Here is an 18,620-nt window from a genome sequence, read left to right on the forward strand (position 1 = left end):
ACTTTGGTTTTTTTTTTTTAAAAAAAAAAAAAAAAAAAAAAAAAGAAAATGTTTATTGTTAAAAATGTGGAGTGGTAAGATATTTTTGATAGACTGAAAGTAAAGCTCCAATTTATATTACCACCTTAAATAAATCCAGGCTGAATGAGCCATTGAAGTAAGAACTCATAAACCAATAAATGGCAATTTCCAAAATAATTGAGAACATGTTTCAATACATATGCATGAAAAAGACATTTTCCATACCACCGGCTCATATGCACAGCGTAATTGATTGAGGGAATGACCTGCTGTATTAAATGTTATTTCAAAACCATCAAAACACTACAAAATTGCAAATTGCCCAGCTTGTATCTGAATTAATACCTCATTCATCATCATTATGAGCTGATAAGTTAATTTAACCATTTCATTTTGTCTTAATGAGCTATAGTTGAATTAATGTCATGTAATATATGAAAGTAACATTTGAACAGAGGCAATGATTTGAGACAAACAGAGCAGAGACTGTTTTAGATGCATAATAGTGGTATGGATCTCTGCAGGCTGCATATAGTCCATAATGCACAACACAAAAGCAGAGCATTCTACAACATAAATTACGTTTTTATGCATAAATTGCAATGGAATAATCATGTAATTACATTGATGCTCAAATGAACTTGCACAAGATAAGCCATCACAATTTTCATCATTTAATCACTGCAACTACAAATTTCAGTGCATTCTTTTTCAATAGGTCAAAGCAAACTAGTGCATAATTATCAAATGGAAGGAAAATCCTAAGATTTTCAAAAGCTTTTTTATTAATTAATAATAATAGGTGTGACTTGCATTTGTACTTACCACCTTTTAAATCTGATAGCGCTAAATAAAATCCAGTTTGACAAGCCTTTAGAAATCACCAAGACATGCAGTAAATAACATCCAAATCTGTGTAGCTAAATTGCTATATAAATACCTCTAGGCAGAGAACTTCTTAGTGAACTAACAGCATCATAAAAATGAAGGAACACACTAAACAGCTCAGGGATATTAGTTGTGAAGATGTTTGAAGCAGAACGTTTTGATCACATCTGAAAATGAAAAGAGTGTGGTACAAGTGTAAACTTAAAGGTCTCAGGTTCAGAGGTGTTTAACTCTGGAGGAGCTGTAGATATCCAAAGCTCAGTTGGAAGTATCTGTCAACAGAACAACTCTGAAATGAACTCCACAAATCTGGAGTAACAAGAAGGCCATTTCCTAGGAAATCCCTAAGAAATGTGGTTTCAAGTTTACCTCAAGCCACAGGATAGTCAAACATGGGGAAGAGATTTTCTGGTCACTTAAGAAGAAATGGAAACTTTTTGGCAGTTGTACAAAATGCTATGTGTGGTTGGATGACTAACTCTGCACATCTGCTGAAAACACAATGACCACTCTGAAACATGGTGGTGGCTGCATAATGATGTGGGACTCTTGTCTTTAACAGGAACATGAAAACTGATGTGAAGATTGTTGGAGCTAAATTCAGGGCAGTCCAAGAAAAAAAAAAAAAAATCCAGTGAAATCTGCAGAAGAGTATAGACTGTGGCAGAGGTTCTCCTTCAAGAACCCTAAACATACAACTAGAACTACAATGAAACGGTTCAGATCGTTGCATATTCACGTGCTAGAATGGACCAGTCAGTGTCCCAACATAAATTCAATTTAGAGTCAGTGACACGGCTTAAAAATAGATTTTCACAGTCTGACTGATCTGGAGTGATTTAGAAAAAGAAAAAAAAAAAAAAAAAAAAAAAAAAAAAAAAACTATATTTTTATATGTTTGTGTTTTTGTCAAGAAAAAATTATATTTTCCTCCTACTTATCAATGACCTGCTACTGTGTGTTGGTCCACATAAAGTCTCATTAAAATACATTGACATATTTGGGTGTAACTGCACAAGATGTAACACCCCCCCTGCCCCCCAAAAAACAAAAACACACTGTGAGGGTTGCATACTTTGCGAGAACACTATACATTTTGTTATAGTGGAGTATTTTTACTCTGAAGTGTCCAGGATACTGCATAATAAATAATAATGTACTTTTCCCATCCCCAGTAAGCAGCCAGTCCCTCCTCTGTTGAGCGATTTGACCGTGCATGTGTGCTCTGTGCTGTCTTCCAGTTCCACCTTAAACGCGTTTTGGCCCCGCTTGCTCCCTGTAGTTTAGCTTTTTTTTTTCTTTTTTTTTTTGTCCTCCCTGCAGCAGCTGTCACCCTGCATTACTCGCAGTCAGCTAAATGAAACATTATTCTAAACATATGCATCGTAATCAGTCCGGTCACACTTACAAGAACACGCGTTAATAAGGCAATCAATCACTCTGGAACAAGCGAGTTGTTCTGTAACAGCTCATAAACAGTGTGTAATGAAGAATTGGAGGTTGGCATGACACGGCGCTGATCAGATAATCAATGTCAAAGATGCGATGAATGTCAGTAAATGCAGTTTTCATGTCGTTTCTATAAAATCCACCAATTTACCACAAGCAGTTCAATTACCCTGAAAATACAGTCAATTAAACGTTGGGGGTGGGGGCAGGGGAGGGGTGATTGGACAGTAAGGGGCAGGATCATCGATCTTTGCATTTCTATCTCGCTGCTGGACGTTTAATTTGGTTTTTCTATTAGCACCAAAATAAAGAAAATATAAAATATATTAAACAAGCCAAAGATTTATTTTCTTGTCAAAAACCATTCAGTAAGGGTGACAGACAGTCTTCTACATTATCATGAGTTTTTTTTCTCTCTCTCTCTCTCTTACTGTCGCGCACATTGAATACAAAACTCATCATGTTATAGTGGGCAGTGTTTTTCTGGCCTCTGTCTTTTTCCCCTCTGCACCCCCCATCTATCTCGTTCCAACCCTCTGTTTAGTAAAGAGCAAGCAAACCTGGTGATATATCACAGCCCCTAATCCTATTTCTTTTAATGGGGACGTTCAAAAAAGCAACTTATCTTAAAGTCCCCCGGGGACAACTCATGGTGTTGGCTATATTTTTAAACCAAGTGCAATTAACGACAGTATCAGCTTGTATCATTTAGAGGTAATGTAAAAATAATGGTAAATTATAGGGCCGGAATGACCCGCGATGGCAGGCCTCATATTCCCTGTAGCCTTTGCGTATTTTTAATTAATGTTCGAGGATTTCTTTTGATTTACCACACTCTCCAAATAAGCCTATCGTCAAAGAAGTTAAATATAAGTTGTATATTTTCATTCTTAAATGTAGCAAGTTAATTGATAATTGTGATTTAAATTTATCTTGACCTTTCATTTATTTTGCAATAACAAACAAATATATGTAAAGATTTTTTTTATTTATTTTTCAAGAACAAACACGACCAATAAATAACAGGATTTACATTTCATATTGCACATTTTTTTCCAAGTTAAAATATTTTAATTAATACAGTCATTGATATTTTAAATACAGAGTTTAACATAGACCCAAAAAAAAAAAAAAAAAAAAACTTTTTAGAGGGCCGTGAAGAAATGTTCTCCATCTCAATATTAATTCTTAATTTCGCTCAGGAATTTGGACTATTGTTGAATTTACAGACCAATAGGCAGCTCCTTCCAGTGTTAAAACATTAAAAAAAACATTCATCAGGTCACACAAAATAAATTATATATATATATATATATATATATATATATATATAAAAAGGAAAAGTGTTTGGAAAATTGCCTACCATTTACATTTAATTGTGTTTCTTTTTTCTTGAGATCAATAATCCAGTTCTCAGCTATCAGTAGGAATATTTGCAATTTTTTCTCTCTTTTTTTGAAACAATTCACATGTTTTAGAATTAACATATTGTTGATGTCCCAACAGGAACAACTAAAATGCACATTTTTAAAAATTCTTACGGCTTTTTTTTTTTTTTTTTTTTTTTTTACAGGAGCAGACACGTTGTTAACCATTGTGGGGCCATCTGATCGGAATCCAGTCCCATCACTGTGTGTGCAGAACAGGTCCTATAGCAATTATATATATACTGGACTGATGTAATGAGGTTCGGTAATGTAAATAAAGCAGGTCCTGCTGTGTAAATCCAGTCCCACCCCCCCTCCTTGTTTGGAGCAGAAGATTATTCAAGGAGCTCTTGGAAAGCTGCTTTATCTGAAACATTTTAAAGCCTCCATGTGTCAGCCGGTCTCCTCGTACAGGGTGCCAGGAGTGTCGCTTTGTTCCAGCTCTTTTGTATGTCTAATGACTTCCCTCCGCGGGTTGTTAGCACTTGACAGCGGGTCTCAAAACGACGAACTTTTCTTGCGGCCGTGTATTCAAAGGAGCTCCATCTAGGTGCGATGATTGGCAATTTTTGTCATGATCCTCTCGTTATTAACATAAAAATTGACACGGAAGACGCGATGTGAAATTATATGCACCTTCTAGCTGATTAGGGAGGTCCCCACAGAGCAGAGACTGGGTGTTGGAGAAGCTATATTGCTGCCAAAATATCAGTCTGTTAGAGGCCTTAGTGAAGAAAGATGGACCAAGCTAAACGAAATAATAAAAACACCTTCTGCTTTTTAAAGTTTGACGGAATGTACTTTGAAGCTGACGTAAATAGTCAGGTAAAAGTTGGATTTTCAATCCTTAGAAATGTAGGCGTCTTTTAGTATGAAATGGCACCCTGATTGAAAAAGCCGATGTAAACTAATTAAACTGGGGGGTGTTTTGTTTTTGTTTGTAATCAGACAATTCGTCACGTTGCCAGTTCCTACGTCCATTTCGTACCCAGACAGGTCAATCGGGTTCCCTTCTGTTTGCGTATCAGTTCATTTCTGTGGATAAGGTTTTAGTGAACTTTGTGTCAGTTCGCCCCTTACATCACTTTCGTACACACTTATTACCATTTATTTATTTATTTAGCTTCCATTTTTGTGAAAAATAAAAATGTTAAACGAGTTGCTGCATTTTAGCTAATTTCTCCAGGTGGGTGTTTCTGGGATGAATTATGGATGTTTTAATTCTTGTGTAATTCTTAGAGATATGCAAGATTTTACCTCCCTCATATTTCCATTGACTATGACTCCAATGCATATGTGATCCAGTCCGAGTAATGGTAATTTCGTCATTCAATACTTTTCTCATTTTGTTCGTTTTGTATGCAACTTTTTTTTTGGGGGGGAGAGATACGAAACAGTGTTGTCTCAAGGGACTATCCTTTAGTGAGCATATCAATTTGTAAGCCAGCAGATGGAAGTTTTCTGTCGCTTTAACAACCAATTATTTAAAGCTATTTTCTTTGTTCTATTTTAAGGAAATGTGGTCATATGTCGTTAAGTCAGTGCAGAAGGTTGCGATGAATTGTTGTGATTTCATCAGATAATCTTTCAGATTTTATAAGAATAAGCTGGTCTTTAAAGGGGGATAAGAACTAATCTAAATGGCTATTATGTTCCAACAGGGTGTTAATAGGACGTCTTTAGCTAATAATATAACACTGAATTAAAATATACGGGAAATTTGAGAATCGTTATGATTTTTATCTCCCCTACTAAAAATATTTAACTACGAACAAAACTAAATTCATATGCAGTCGTTTAAGTGAAATAAGCAAAATGGAGGTAATGGACGAAATATGGGAATACATTTTTCAACATGTTATATTATTTTTTTAAAAACTATTTCTTAGAACCCTTTAACATCACTGATTTTGATTTTGATCTGCATCTGAACCAATATTGCAGTTTTTGACTCGGATCAAACCGAAATATCTCTGAACGACCTCCTGCAGGCAGATATTTTTAAACTGAATCATAACACATTCCCTTACAAATATATAGGAGCAGACTGAAGAAAACCCCTTTAAATAATCTCTTCTCAAAGCAGGAAGGAATGGACTCGGGGTCAACACGAAACATCCGGTGGAAGATAAAAATGTTGGGCACGAAACAACCAAAACAGGAAAAGTCAAAAAAAAAAAAAAAAAGGAAAATGGTGGAAGGGCGAAATAACTAACCAAGAAAAACTGGTCTACTCGCATGACAGGGGCACGTCTTTTGAAAACTATTGGCTATATGAATGGCAATATTTGATGTCCACTTTTGCTGTTGTTGTTTTTAGAAATAATAGAAATGAAACACTGTGTCTGTTTACAACGCTTTGACGCACACGTGTCTTTAAAAACAGAGGCAAGGGTGACCAGTTATCTGTTAAGTGAGCTCTCCTCTCGCTGATCAGGTGATGGGACTGAGGTCTTGCTGAGAACAGCGGCGGAATACGGCAGAAAGCTGCTCTCTGATCTCTGCGTGGAAGCCGTGCAGGTAAAGTCAGCGCCGGCGCTCCTGGAGCCCAGCGCGCTAGCGGCCTGGCTGCTGCTGTGGCAGCTCAAGCACGAACAGGGCCCGGAGGCGGACGGAGCGCTAACCGCAGCCGCCGCCGCAGCCGCAGCCGCCGCCGCGGAGGCCGCAGCCGAGCTGTTTAGGCCCGCGGGCGACTGGTACAGTCCCGGGTGTCTGAAGCTGCACAGGAGCTCTGGCCGCGAATATGGATGGGAGAGGGCGCGGAAGGTATCAAGAGGCCGGATGGAGGTGGCGAAGGGTGAAGAGGCGGCTCCGGTGGCCGCGGCGGCCGCTGCTGCCGCCGTGACGCCGACGTGCGGATAGTAGTGCAGAGGCATGTGCGAGTGGAAGGGGTATGGTAGACTTCCTGTGGCGGCCGCATGCGTCATCATGTAAGTGTAGAAGCTGGGGTCTGCAGGATGGGGCCAGGACATGGCCAAGCGCTGCCTCTTATCCTTCATCCGCCTGTTCTGGAACCACACCTGCGCACAGAGTCAGAACAAGGCCCATATTGAAGCTGCCGTGTTGCTTTCAAGCACCACGTTTAGAAAAGGGAAGTGTGTGCTTGAGCGTGTGCAGCAGGAGGGACACACACATCCCTGCTCTGACGATAAATATTTATTAGAAACGCTCCCGTTTTTATGAAATAGCAATAAAAGTGGGATTTAGATAAGATGCAGCTCTTACTATGAACAAATTCGTTTTGTTTGTGCAGTTCATTTGTATATATATAAAAAAAATCCTAAATGCAAAAAAAAATAAATAAAGAAAAGAAAAGAAATAATAATTTTGCGTGCACGTTGGATTAAAATAAAAAAATCCCCCCAAAGACTTACACTAATTACTAAAAGATTTGCGTAAAATTGTTAACTTGTAAGATCTGTTTCAGCTGTTTACACCACAGTTATTTTTTATGCCCATTGAGCATCATCTTTTGCAGCCTCACCTTAATTGTTGTTTCGGGCAGATTCAGCGCTGCGGCTAATTCGCACCTCCTCGGTCTGGAAACGTAGTTTTCCCGATAAAACTCCTTTTCTAGTCTCCCGATCTGTTCCCGGGTGAAAGCAGTCCGATACCTCCTGACCTGGTCGGTGTTGGAATTGTTGGATCCTCCCGCCGAGTTTCCGTTCATGTTCGTGAGGGAGTTCGAGCTTGTGTTGGAGGACGCTGAATTACTGTCAGAAAAAACTGAAAAATAAAAAGAAGAATTATAGGCCTATGCTTATTATTATTATTAGCTCGCTAATAAAATCTACAAGAAAAAAATTAACTCTTGTGCGTCTGTGTGGGCCCACTACTGCATATTTTTGATCATTTTATTTTTCCTTATTGTACCAGTTTATGGTGCACACGCAAAAGAACATGCTCAAAAAAAGAAAAGAAAAGAAAAGAAAAAGACAGAAAAATAAGAAAAAATCTGAAAATTTATTGTACTATTTTTGCTGGAATTGGAAGAAATTTAAATGTAGAATTATGGAAACAAAACACATTTTCAATTGTGTGATTTTAATTTTTGTAAATAACTCCTCCGAAAAAAAAATATATATATATATAGACATAAATTAAAGAGCGGTATGCAGGCAACACAAAATCTCACCCTTGTTGTTTTCCTTGTGCTGGCTCGGCGAGCGATGCGCAGGGCATCCAACCTCCACATCACTATTTATGTCTGATTCTTGCGAAACTTCGGAGTAAAGACTCATTTTCTTTCTGCTCTCCGACGATGAAATCTCCGCAGAAGAGGCGTTCTCGCTGCCGTGGTGCGTCCCGAAAAGACTTTCTATTTCAAATTTGCCTTTCGTCGGGATGTCCCCGAGATTCCCATGAAGGGAAGCCGAGGTTATTCTCGGACTGAGTCGTCCACCGTGTTGGGAGTTTTCCAGGGCCTCCAGAACTGAATTTCCCGGCGCGTCCCCGAGCCTCTTCCCTGCAACAGGACTGTGCAGACCCCTCTCCATCAATATCATCTCTTTTCTTATCCTCTCCATCATTAAGCCGTGCCAAAAAAAAAAAAAAAAAAAAAAAAAAAAAGAAAAAGAAAGGGGAGGAAAAGACACTAAGACACAACACTTGTCCAGGGATGGGGCTGGCGCACAAATGAGTTGTGTCAGAGCTAAATCCGCGTGCAACTCTGCTTTACCGTGTCTGGTACAACCGTTTTATAAGCAAGACGCAAAAAAATGTAAGAATCTGAATGCAACCGAGCTGCAGGCGCGCATCCTTCCTCACATGCAGCAGCGGGAGGGGAGAAGAAAAAAAAAAAGTCATTCATCAAAAAAGTGCTCGATGTCCGTTGTTAAAATGCTGGGCTGACGCTGCTCCAATGATCATTTATTGTAACAGGTTTATAAGCAAATAAATAGGAGAGGGCTGTCACTTGATGATGGAGGCGGCCTTCGGTCAGACGAATAATATCCAAGTGGAGAGGGAAGAGAGGAGTGAGGAGCGAGGTGCGCGTCCCTGGCTTGATCTCTGAGTCTGTTTCAGATCGCTCTTGGGTTTGGCCTCTTGGGGGGGAATTGACAGTCTGATTAATAAAATGAGCGGAGCAGCATTTCCCTCTTCATTTAGGAATATTATTATGCTTTGATTCTCTATTGTTTGCCTCCTCTCTTTTCGCCCTCCCCCTCTCTAATCCTCATTCTTTTATTTATCCCGCTTATTACTTTTGTTGTTTTTTAAAATTATTTTTGCAACTCCCTTTGATACAATATGCATTTTAGTTCCAAGATTATAGGAAAAAAAACAATGATTTTTTTTTCCCCACCCATTGATTAAACAATTTCTTCTTTTTTGTCTTTTGTTGAAATATGTCACATTTTTCCACCTATAAAGCTTACAACTATAAGTTATTATGCTTTACAGACGGAGCTTCAGGAAGACAAAATACACGTTTTTATGGATCCCCTGACAATAGCACAAAATATCTTTAGACCATGGATAAAAAACGTAAATGATATTTTAAAAAGCCTGAACGTATCAGTCAATCATTTAATGACACCCTGTTAAATAATTTTAAAAAGTTCGTTTCGTTGACGGATTGCTGTTTTATTTGGTCTTTTCTTTCTGCATTTAAATCGAATTCAACTTTATTTTTATGTTTTTTGCCTTAATTTTTGAATTAATTTAATAATTTCTTCTGATCCTGAACAAGTTTCTAAGCTTTCAGTAGTTGTTTATTATAATTGTAGTTTCGTTTGTTTAACATGCTTTCTTCATGTAATAATATATATATATAAAAATCAATACCCATGCATCGACGCATTGTTTCACGATTTGAAAGGAATATGAAGACGCCTTCAGTTTCCTCTGCGCGTCCTCTGGCGCCTCCTACAGGTTTTTAGTATTAACTACTGGCTTTGATATCAGAAGCGGTTCATTATATGTCCTGACTTGTGTCTTTCCTGACCTTTATTCGGAATATTCACAGGAATTGTTTTGCATGCCAATGTCTGTAGTTATTTTGATGAAGCAGTTGCAAAAGAAAAACAGTCTGTAACTCAGACTGAATTTTGAATTATAAACGTGCCTCAATATCAACATATCTAAGTTCTGCAAGTTAAGATGGTTCAAATAATAATCATGGTTTGACATAAATATTTATAGAGTTCTTTTTATCTCAAAACATAGATGAAATAACACAAATATGTTTGTGCAGGGCCGGTCGGAGGCATAAGTAAATATCGCAACTGCTGTGGGCCCCCTGCATTGTCTGGGACACCCAGCAGGAATTGTTCACAAAGAGCAAATTGACAAAGACATCAGCTGTATGTCACTTAAAATCACAATAGTTTGAAAGTTATGATAAAGACAAAATAATTCATTCATTTCTGCTGTTTGTGTCTGACCTTAGAAAATAATTTATTTGCACTTGTGAATTGATTAGCGGGTAATGGATTGTTTTATGTGATTGTGAGCAGAACATCAAACTTACCCTCTTCTCTGGTATGTTAAGTAAATAAATACATAAATAATGAACTGCATAAATGGGAAGTATGGAGTTTATCTGGAGGTACAGTGTGTGCACAATCCGATACTGGAAATGATATAAAAAAAAATCAATATCAACTAATATGCAGTTTATATTTTATGTGAAAGTGAATGCACTTCACTTATTGCCACCACAGCTGTTCATTCTTTGTATGTCTGCTATTTGTCTCTTGCAACTTTTCAGTCTTGGATCTTCTCTTACTCCACATTCTTCTCAGTTCAGTGCATGTCTCTACAGTACTAAGATGACCATGGTAAAATGAATTGACTAGTGAAAAGTTTCTTGTGTTGGGAGTGATCCATATGTTTTGGATTAACTGCCAATGTGGTGACCCATTTTTTTTTAACACATTTTCATTTAATATCCTGGTATTTTAAAGAATTAATAGAGCCACAAACAAGGTTTTAATAAGGTATTCAGTGAGTTTGGAATAAAAACAGGTCCACTGCATCTCAGATCCACCATTTTTGGCAGGTGTGAGGCTCTTTGTTTCACACCAAACTCACATGGGGTGTTTAATTCTTTGACAAATAGCAAAGTTTAAATTCTGCTAAAGGGCTCAATCTTTTGTTCTGTTAAAGTTCTGGTGATTTACATCCAACATAATTAGATTATTTGCTCAATGAATCAGATGTCACAGACGTTTGCACTAAAGGCAAACCAAACAAAGTAAGACACAAAAATTGTCAGAGTTCCTAACTCTTTGACAAGAAAATAAAATGTTATTTTTAATTTTTTTTTTATTGTTATCAAACTCTTGGCAGTGTATATACAGCATAGTTCTGAGATAAATTGAAGAACAGTTTTGCAGTTCAGACAAAATTTCTCCACTTATTAGGTCTAGGACAATAGATTCAAGCTTTTATAGTGAGTGTGTTTACAATGATTGCACTTAGCGGATCATAATTTTCTTTAAAGAGTAAAATTCTGTTGTTGTGGTACAGCTTAGTTCTTCTCTTATAATAAAGATTATGGGAACACTTGAACATAGATAAATACATTTCTTTACCATGACAAAGACGAGCCTTTTAACCTTCTTCATGTTGTTTAAAATGTTCCGTTTAAACCGTCTCTTGATTGATGCGAAAAGAAAGCAAAAACAGAACTCTGGATGTGAAATGGCTCTAAATTTCATTTATGTTGTTCTATCATCAACTGTAGGAAGTACATGTAGGAAGAAAAAAAAAAGTTATTTTCAAGTGGAATATTGTAACAGCAATAAACTTATACAGGGATAACATCAACCTCATCCTTAGTGACCTGTATCATTGGACTACAAAGAGGTTGTACATTTGAATGCCACATTTAGAATAAATTTGCACTGAAGATATAAAGATTCTTTTGACCATGACTCAAATCCATGCTGTTTCACTGAAAATAAACAAAAGCTTTTATATATTTTATTATCATAAAAGGAAGAAAGGCTTGGCAAACCAATTAGCATATTCTGTCTGATTTAAAAAGAAATCTGTCAACTTTTCACATAAATATACACTGCTAAAAAACAAATAAAGGGAACACTCAAATAACACATCCTAGATCTGAATGAATGAAATATTCTCATTGAATACTTTGTTCTGTACAAAGTTGAATGTGCTGACAACAAAATCACACAAAAATCATCAATGGAAATCAAATTTATTAACCAATGGAGGCCTGGATTTGGAGCCACACACAAAATTAAAGTGAAATGTTCCCTTTATTTTTTTGAGCAGTATACTTTCTCTGCACAAGTAAAACAGAAAGTCAGAATGAATCCCGTTGGTTTATTACTAGCACATTTCATGGCTGCTGATGATCCATTCAGAAACTTGCCAGAAAGAGATTTTGGAAATGACTGATGAAAAATTACCTCAGACTGACCAGTTTTGTTGGACTCAGTCTCTCTCCAGTGGTCAATGGAGGAACTGCAACATATCCCTATAAAGAGCCATTTGTTCCAAAGGTCCAGAATCCTGGTTTCCAGAGCTTACTGTTCTTCATGTTTTAGACATTTTAGAGATGCATAATTACATTGAAATCCAAATCGTCCTTAGCTGTTATGCAAAATCAGATGATATAATTTTCCCTTTGCACAACAAAAGGAAGCACCACAAAATACTCTTATGCGGTTGTGTTGCCCTGGGCAGAAAGCCACATCACCCATTTTCAGGATCTTCAGTGAAAATCCAGTTCCAATAGTGAGGTTTAGAAATGTTTTTTTCTTTCCTTTTAACCTCCTTTTCCTACTTTCTGTGTGGTGAAAAGATAAACTTGGGCAATGTTTGTCCAATTTCCAGTTCTTTACCACCTTCAAAATTGTTTGTTTATTGATATGGGCTGCTGTCTCAAAACTGTGGAAAAGTATATGCCCCTTTACAAATTATTCTGTTTTTCCTGTTCTTGTCTCACCCAAATGTTTCAGACTATCAAGGAAATTTGAATATCTGACAACCCAGATAAAAAACAAACAGTAGTATTCAAGTTGTAATATAATTTATTGATGAACAAATCCATTCCAACTAACCTGGGCCTGTGTATCAAAAGTGCTTTGTTGAGTCAAAAGAATATTTGTGAAAAACCATTTATTTGGAAAGCCAAGTTCAAGTTCACCAGCAAGTCCAGGTGAGATGAATAACAAACTTAAATAGAACCAGTCTGACTAAATGAAGTTGGCTAGAATTTAATAAGCATGTGGTAATATAAGACATTCAGTTAGTCTGTGTGCAGTCATTCAAAAGGCTTTGCAACTCCAGTGAATAACAGGAAGAGCCATTGTCCACAAATGGGAAAAACATGGAATATCGCTGAACCTTCCTGGTCAGCCTACTAAACTTGCTCTACAAGTGCACTGCATACTCATCCAGGAGGTCAGAAAAAAATCCCAGAGCAACATCTGAACACTCACAGGTCTCACTCACCTCAGGTAGGTTCAATGTTCGTTATTCAACAACAAGAAAGAAAAGGTGCAAAAGTGGCTTCCATGGGAGAGTTACAAGATCAAAACCCCTGTTGAAACGAAGAACACAAAGACTCTTCTCACACTTACCAAGACGCTCCTTAACGACCTTTTTACCATGTAGCTCCAGCTCCAGGGTTAGTGTCCTGACAGGTTTAGATGTGTTTGTGCTCCAACACAGTTGATTCAGATGATCCAGCTTTGTCTGACACATGTCAAACCTCTGCAGAGGCTTGCTAATCAACCTCATTTGAATCTGGTGTGTTGGCCCAGGGAAAGGGCTAAAACATACCGGCAACTTGAGGACTGACTTTGAAAAATATCCTGTGGACTGGTTTGACAAAAGTTTAACTTTTTGGAAGGTGCGTTTCCCATTACATTTGGAGTTACATAATTGAACAACAGTTTGGAAAAATACAGATAATGCTGACCAACATGATAGTGGTAACATCATCGTCTGGGCTTGTTTTGTTGATTCAGTATTACGCAACATAGTTTATGGAACTCTTCTGTTCTCTTGTAGAAGATCTGGTCACTAATTCACAACCATCAACTCAAGCACACGGGGTTGAAGAGCAGACTTTAAAAAAAGAAAAAAGAAGACTTTGGAATGGCCAAATTTAATCGTTGACTTACATCCAATTAAGTTACTGTGGTTTTACCTAAACAGGCTCTAAAACATCCCAGTGTCATAAAATTAAAACAATTCTGCAGAGAAAATTGGACCAAAACTCCCCCTGAGGAGTCAATAACATTGGCAAAGGCAATTACATTTAAAATACAGGCATGTTTTTTTTAAATGATCAGGTTGGCCTAGATGACTTTTTTTGCTCAATAAGCTAAATCATAATTTATTTGGAAGAAATTTGTCTCGTATTTAAATTTGTTTAATTGTATGAAACATGTCAGTGAGACAAAACGGCAAAAGTTTGAGACAGGACAAATTGCAATGTCAAATATGAGCATTGTTGTGTTTGGTATGCTTTTGGAAAACAGAATCAAAGCAGATGGGAAGAAGGATGAAATGCATGGAAATCTTGGTAAAAAATATGAAGTTTGGAAAGACTTGACAGTAGAGTGGTTCACCTTCCAGCATGGGAATGACATTAAATGTACTCAGGGGTGTCAAACTCCAGTCCTCAAGGGCCGCAGTCCTGCAACTTTTAGATGTGCCTCTGCTGCACCACACCTGAAAAGAATAATTAGGTCATAAGCAAGGCGCAGGAGACCCGATCTACACAGGGAGGAGGTAATTAAGCCATTTCATTCCACTGTTTTTTACCTGTGGCACATCTAAACACTGCAGGACAGCGGCCCTTGAGGACTGGAGTTTGACACCCCTAGTTAGATTCATGCTTTTCAAAAGAGTAGTCCTTTTGCAGCTCGCTGTACTAAAAGGTCATTCACTGAACTATAATTGAAATCTAAGAAGCAGTGGTCACCAAGTGGTTATAAGTATCTTATGGAAATATTGTAATATTACGATATGATATTGGCTGGAAACACAGCCAATATCATATCTTACTGAAAATACAAACTCCTGTAGAAACTTTGGTTGACATGAAAGGAGCATTTTCATCAGTGTAGTTGGCATTTAATTTTGACTTGATCCAAATCATTAATCTGCAGGAAATTTGACTCCAATAGCATCAACAAAGGAACAAATATTGAATATTAAAAATTAAAAAGTGGTTCAAAGGATCCGGATAGGTCCACGCGGAGGGATAAGTATTGGGTCGAAACATGGTCAAATGTGTAAACCTTAAAACGTAATATCGTCTTAACCAACAAGAAGATTATTTTTACTTATCAAACTAATTGTCAGTGTTGGAGTAGTTTAGTACATTCGTCTTCCACAAACGAATTTAACCATTAACTACTCTGACTGCTATCCACATAGGTTTCTATAAACTAAAAAAAGGTCAGTAGCGTAGCACGAACCCCCCTTTTGTTACAGGAGCCGCATAAGAAAGTTTTCTTTCCTTAAGCGAGAGGGCCATCTAGTGGCAGCTTCTTGCAAGTGCAGAAAACACAACCAGCAAAATGGGGGTCAGTTGTTCAGGGCCACCTTGTTTTTTATTTTTTATTTTATTTATTTATTTATTTTAAATAAATTATAAGTCTTTCTATGTAGATTCAAACATTTTACTATTTACCGTAGAAATTGGTTACAGGAGATTTACTTTTTATTTTTCCGGAACCTGAGAGGGTTTTCTCATATTGTCTCACATTCTCAAAAACATAATGCTAGATATTACTAAGTCGCGGATTATTTCTTAAAAGTGCATTTGGTGTATGCTTGTCTCAATTTTTGCTTTAGTTTGTTTAAATGGCGCTAATACACATTTGTTTAATATCATGGCGTGTTTTTTTTTTTTTTGTTCCGTTTAACGCTTTGTTGCTTTGTTTCATTTCAGGACGTTTTGCAACATAAATGGCAAATGATGTTGCTTTCGACTTGGTCCAAATTTCAGTTCATATCAAATTAATGAATTTTTAACATCCCATCAAATCATTAAAAATAAGTCGATTATATATAACTAACTTATGCAAGTTAATTTATTTATAAAATGTGTTTTATTTATAAACACACACACACACACACACACACACACACACACACACCCACACACACACACACACTTATATAAATGTGTTCGCTTTCTAATAACAGTAAGTGGTTCTGAAGACACAAAATAGAACTGTTTGTATATTAGCATAAAATGCTTATATGGCCTGCTGGTTGGCAAAACACGCAGGCTGCTGTCGAGAAATGTATTCAGAAGTAGCGCCTTTTTCCACAGCAGTAGTTTTAACCAAGACTCTTCCGTTTATTTAACTCCCCACTTTTCCTCGTGGTTTACTGTTTCCCAATTTAAAACGTGCGATCGTATTGTTCTCTGTGAGCTCCATATTAAAGTGGGAGCTGCATCACAGCGGATTATTATCACCGGCGATAATAAACAAGCCGCGTTTTTACATCAAACGAGCTGTTTAATTTTCCACTCAGTAAAATTAAATTGCTTATTTGAGAAATCACACTCCGCAGTGAGTCTCATCCCGCTTCCGTCTCCTCACTGTAATAATAGACAGATCGGAAAATGTTTAGCTGGAAATTATCTGTTTTTTAATTAGTGCCTAATGGCTCTTCTTTCGAGATTTAATTTGTTTGAGCATGATTAACTCACGGCTTCATAATTAACTTTGCAAATATGATAAAAAATAATTCAGTTTGCTCCTGATAATGAACACTCGAGTCTAGTTTTGTTTTAATGCGCAATAAAGCTTAGAATTGTTTGTAGTTAGCACAATAAAGGTGATTTTTCCACATCCAAAGCGCGTTGCTTATTAACATTTGTGTCTTAATATTAGGCAAAATGAAAATACTTTTTTTTTTTTTCTTTTCGTTTGTTGTGCTTCTGACTAGCTGTACGCTGCTGAGAGTCTGGACGTTTCGACACGTTTCTCAGTGCAAAGAACTTGAACGAGGGGAGCAGCAAGTTTATTACCAAGGACAATGGACAAGGAAGCGCTTCAGTCAAAGGCCATGGAAATCAGCCAGACTTGAGCTCCTCACTTTGGCTCCTGGCACCGTAAACACGGGGATTGAGGAGCTGTAAACGACCCTAAAACGTTGTCTAATTTTGCAATTTAGGCGTTTATGAGGAGTGTCCGTAGCTTTGGAGCACAAAATTAACTCAGAAAAAGTTAATTGGCTAAACAGGCAAATACTAACATTCTGATGCGTTTGATTCGAGGAAAGATCGAAACGATTACAGGTTGCAACGGCGGCGTGGCGCTGAATTAATGTTTTCTAAACGTCTGCGTAAAGCACATTTTGAGACGCTTACGAAAAATATGACTGTTGTTCAACCTTTGTATCCAAGCGAGGCATCAAACTGTGTGTGTGTGTGTGTGGGGGGGGGGGAATCACAACATTTCTGATAATTTAGATGAGCCGCATGTCAATGATGAGATAGCTGAAACTCCGCCATTAATGAAGAACTGACTCCAAGGTTACTATCTAAATGCGCTTATATTTGACTGAGAAAAGGGAGGAAGAAGTCGGACACACTTGTAAAACAGATCGTTGCAATTTGATCAATTAGATTGAGTTTAACACCTGAAAGACTCTTTAGTAAATTAGTCGAATTTGCTTTATTATTTTTTAAATGCATTTCTAACTAATAATTAAGATAGTTTTCCTTAACTGATCGGGCCTGGAATGCTGAGAAAACTAAGAATTGTTTTCTGATTTCGGCACGAAACGTTGCTGAAACATTAACGGAGCTTTTTAGGAGTAAATAAAGCCAGTTGGACATGTTTTATTGTAATATCTACATTAACAAGCTGAAAAAGGAAATATGAGGAGTGTGTCAGGCTGGGGGAGGGAATGTTACACTAGAAGGGCTTGAAAACTGTTCTGTATATCAATTGCTGTGTGAACTGTTGCTCGCACACACGCACACACACGCACACGCACACACACACATACACACACACACACACACACACACACACACACACACACACATATGTGTATATATATAAAATAAAACAAATCTATTCCACGGAGGTGCATATAAGCCCTTTCCCTGACACCTAAAGCTAATATGTCCTGCTTATTGCAGCGACTGTCTCAAGGTTAAGAAGCTCCACTTGGTATTTTGGCCTTACTTTAGCATAGCAACGTGGCTAAAGTTGTTAAAGAAGAACTTTAACTTTTATTATCACATGTACAGAAACTTTCTCAACCAGAAAACTTATGAAAACTCCCCACCTTCATTTATTCATTCAGTGTTGCTCATTACATATCACCCTCACTGTTATGGATTGAACTTTGGACACAAGGAATGAGAATAAAGATGACTGAATCAACATGTTCAGTGGAATTAAACTTAGTTTGGATTTGTTATATAAAAAAAGAAGTAGCTACTAAGTAAACAAGGTGTTTCTGTTTTCACTAATTATTTCTGCAAAAACTATTTTCCTCCTGAAATGAATGAAGTGTCTAATTTAGTTCAATCGAATCCAGTCTAGTCTGATGTAATATATTTATTCTAAGATATATATATATTTTTTAAGGAAAACTAATATGTCTGATTGAAACATAAGTAATTTCACCGTCGAATATTGAATACCTTCCAAAATTAATTTTCACAGTGTGGCTTTCAAATAGTGTCGAATTATCCGAAAAACAGTTTGAAAGCACGTTGAACAATGTGTGGACACACCCTGCATGCGTATGAAAGCAACATAAACGCACACGTACAACTGGGTTTGGAGTACAATGCTATATTATCATTTTTTTTTTTTTTTTTTTTTTGTGGGGCCGCAGGGGAAATAAGGAAAAAATTCAAGAAAGGGC

The 18,620-nt window shown here is 37.2% G+C and overlaps 2 protein-coding genes across 3 annotated transcripts in view; both read right to left on the reverse strand.

The window, feature by feature from the left end:
- lnpa (limb and neural patterns a) overlaps window positions 1-1,423 on the reverse strand; it is a 23,077-nt gene extending 21,654 nt beyond the window's left edge. The window contains exon 1 of the mRNA XM_015057758.1: window positions 1,411-1,423. The gene's annotated coding sequence lies outside the window, so the exon portion shown is untranslated. The remainder of the gene's footprint in view (window positions 1-1,410) is intronic.
- Window positions 1,424-3,816: 2,393 nt separating this feature from the next.
- On the reverse strand, window positions 3,817-13,471 carry evx2 (even-skipped homeobox 2). Of its 2 annotated transcripts, none has more exons than XM_015057756.1 (3): window positions 13,343-13,471; window positions 7,270-7,511; window positions 3,817-6,805 (listed from the first exon to the last, which is right to left on the reverse strand). In XM_015057756.1, exons 1-3 carry the CDS (start codon window positions 13,464-13,466, stop codon window positions 6,188-6,190), a joined length of 984 nt encoding a protein of 327 aa, XP_014913242.1. In that variant the 5' UTR covers window positions 13,467-13,471; the 3' UTR covers window positions 3,817-6,187. The 2 variants fall into 2 exon arrangements, with proteins under 2 accessions (XP_014913242.1, XP_014913241.1); XM_015057755.1 differs by lacking the exon at window positions 13,343-13,471 and adding an exon at window positions 7,921-9,020.
- Between the last annotated feature and the right edge of the window lie 5,149 nt (window positions 13,472-18,620).

The sequence above is a fragment of the Poecilia latipinna genome, unplaced genomic scaffold (assembly GCF_001443285.1).
Source record: "Poecilia latipinna isolate Pla-1442-1.1 unplaced genomic scaffold, P_latipinna-1.0 Scaffold1489, whole genome shotgun sequence".
Lineage (NCBI taxonomy): Eukaryota > Metazoa > Chordata > Actinopteri > Cyprinodontiformes > Poeciliidae > Poecilia > Poecilia latipinna.

Coding starts and splice junctions, on each gene's coding strand:
- evx2 (XM_015057755.1), bottom strand. CDS start 8,314: ATGATGGAGAGGATAAGAAAAGAGATGATATTGATGGAGAGGGGTCTG. Junction 7,512..7,920: donor GCACAAGGAAAACAACAAGG/GTGAGATTTTGT, acceptor TTTATTTTTCAG/TTTTTTCTGACAGTAATTCA. Junction 6,806..7,269: donor TGCCCGAAACAACAATTAAG/GTGAGGCTGCAA, acceptor CTCTGTGCGCAG/GTGTGGTTCCAGAACAGGCG.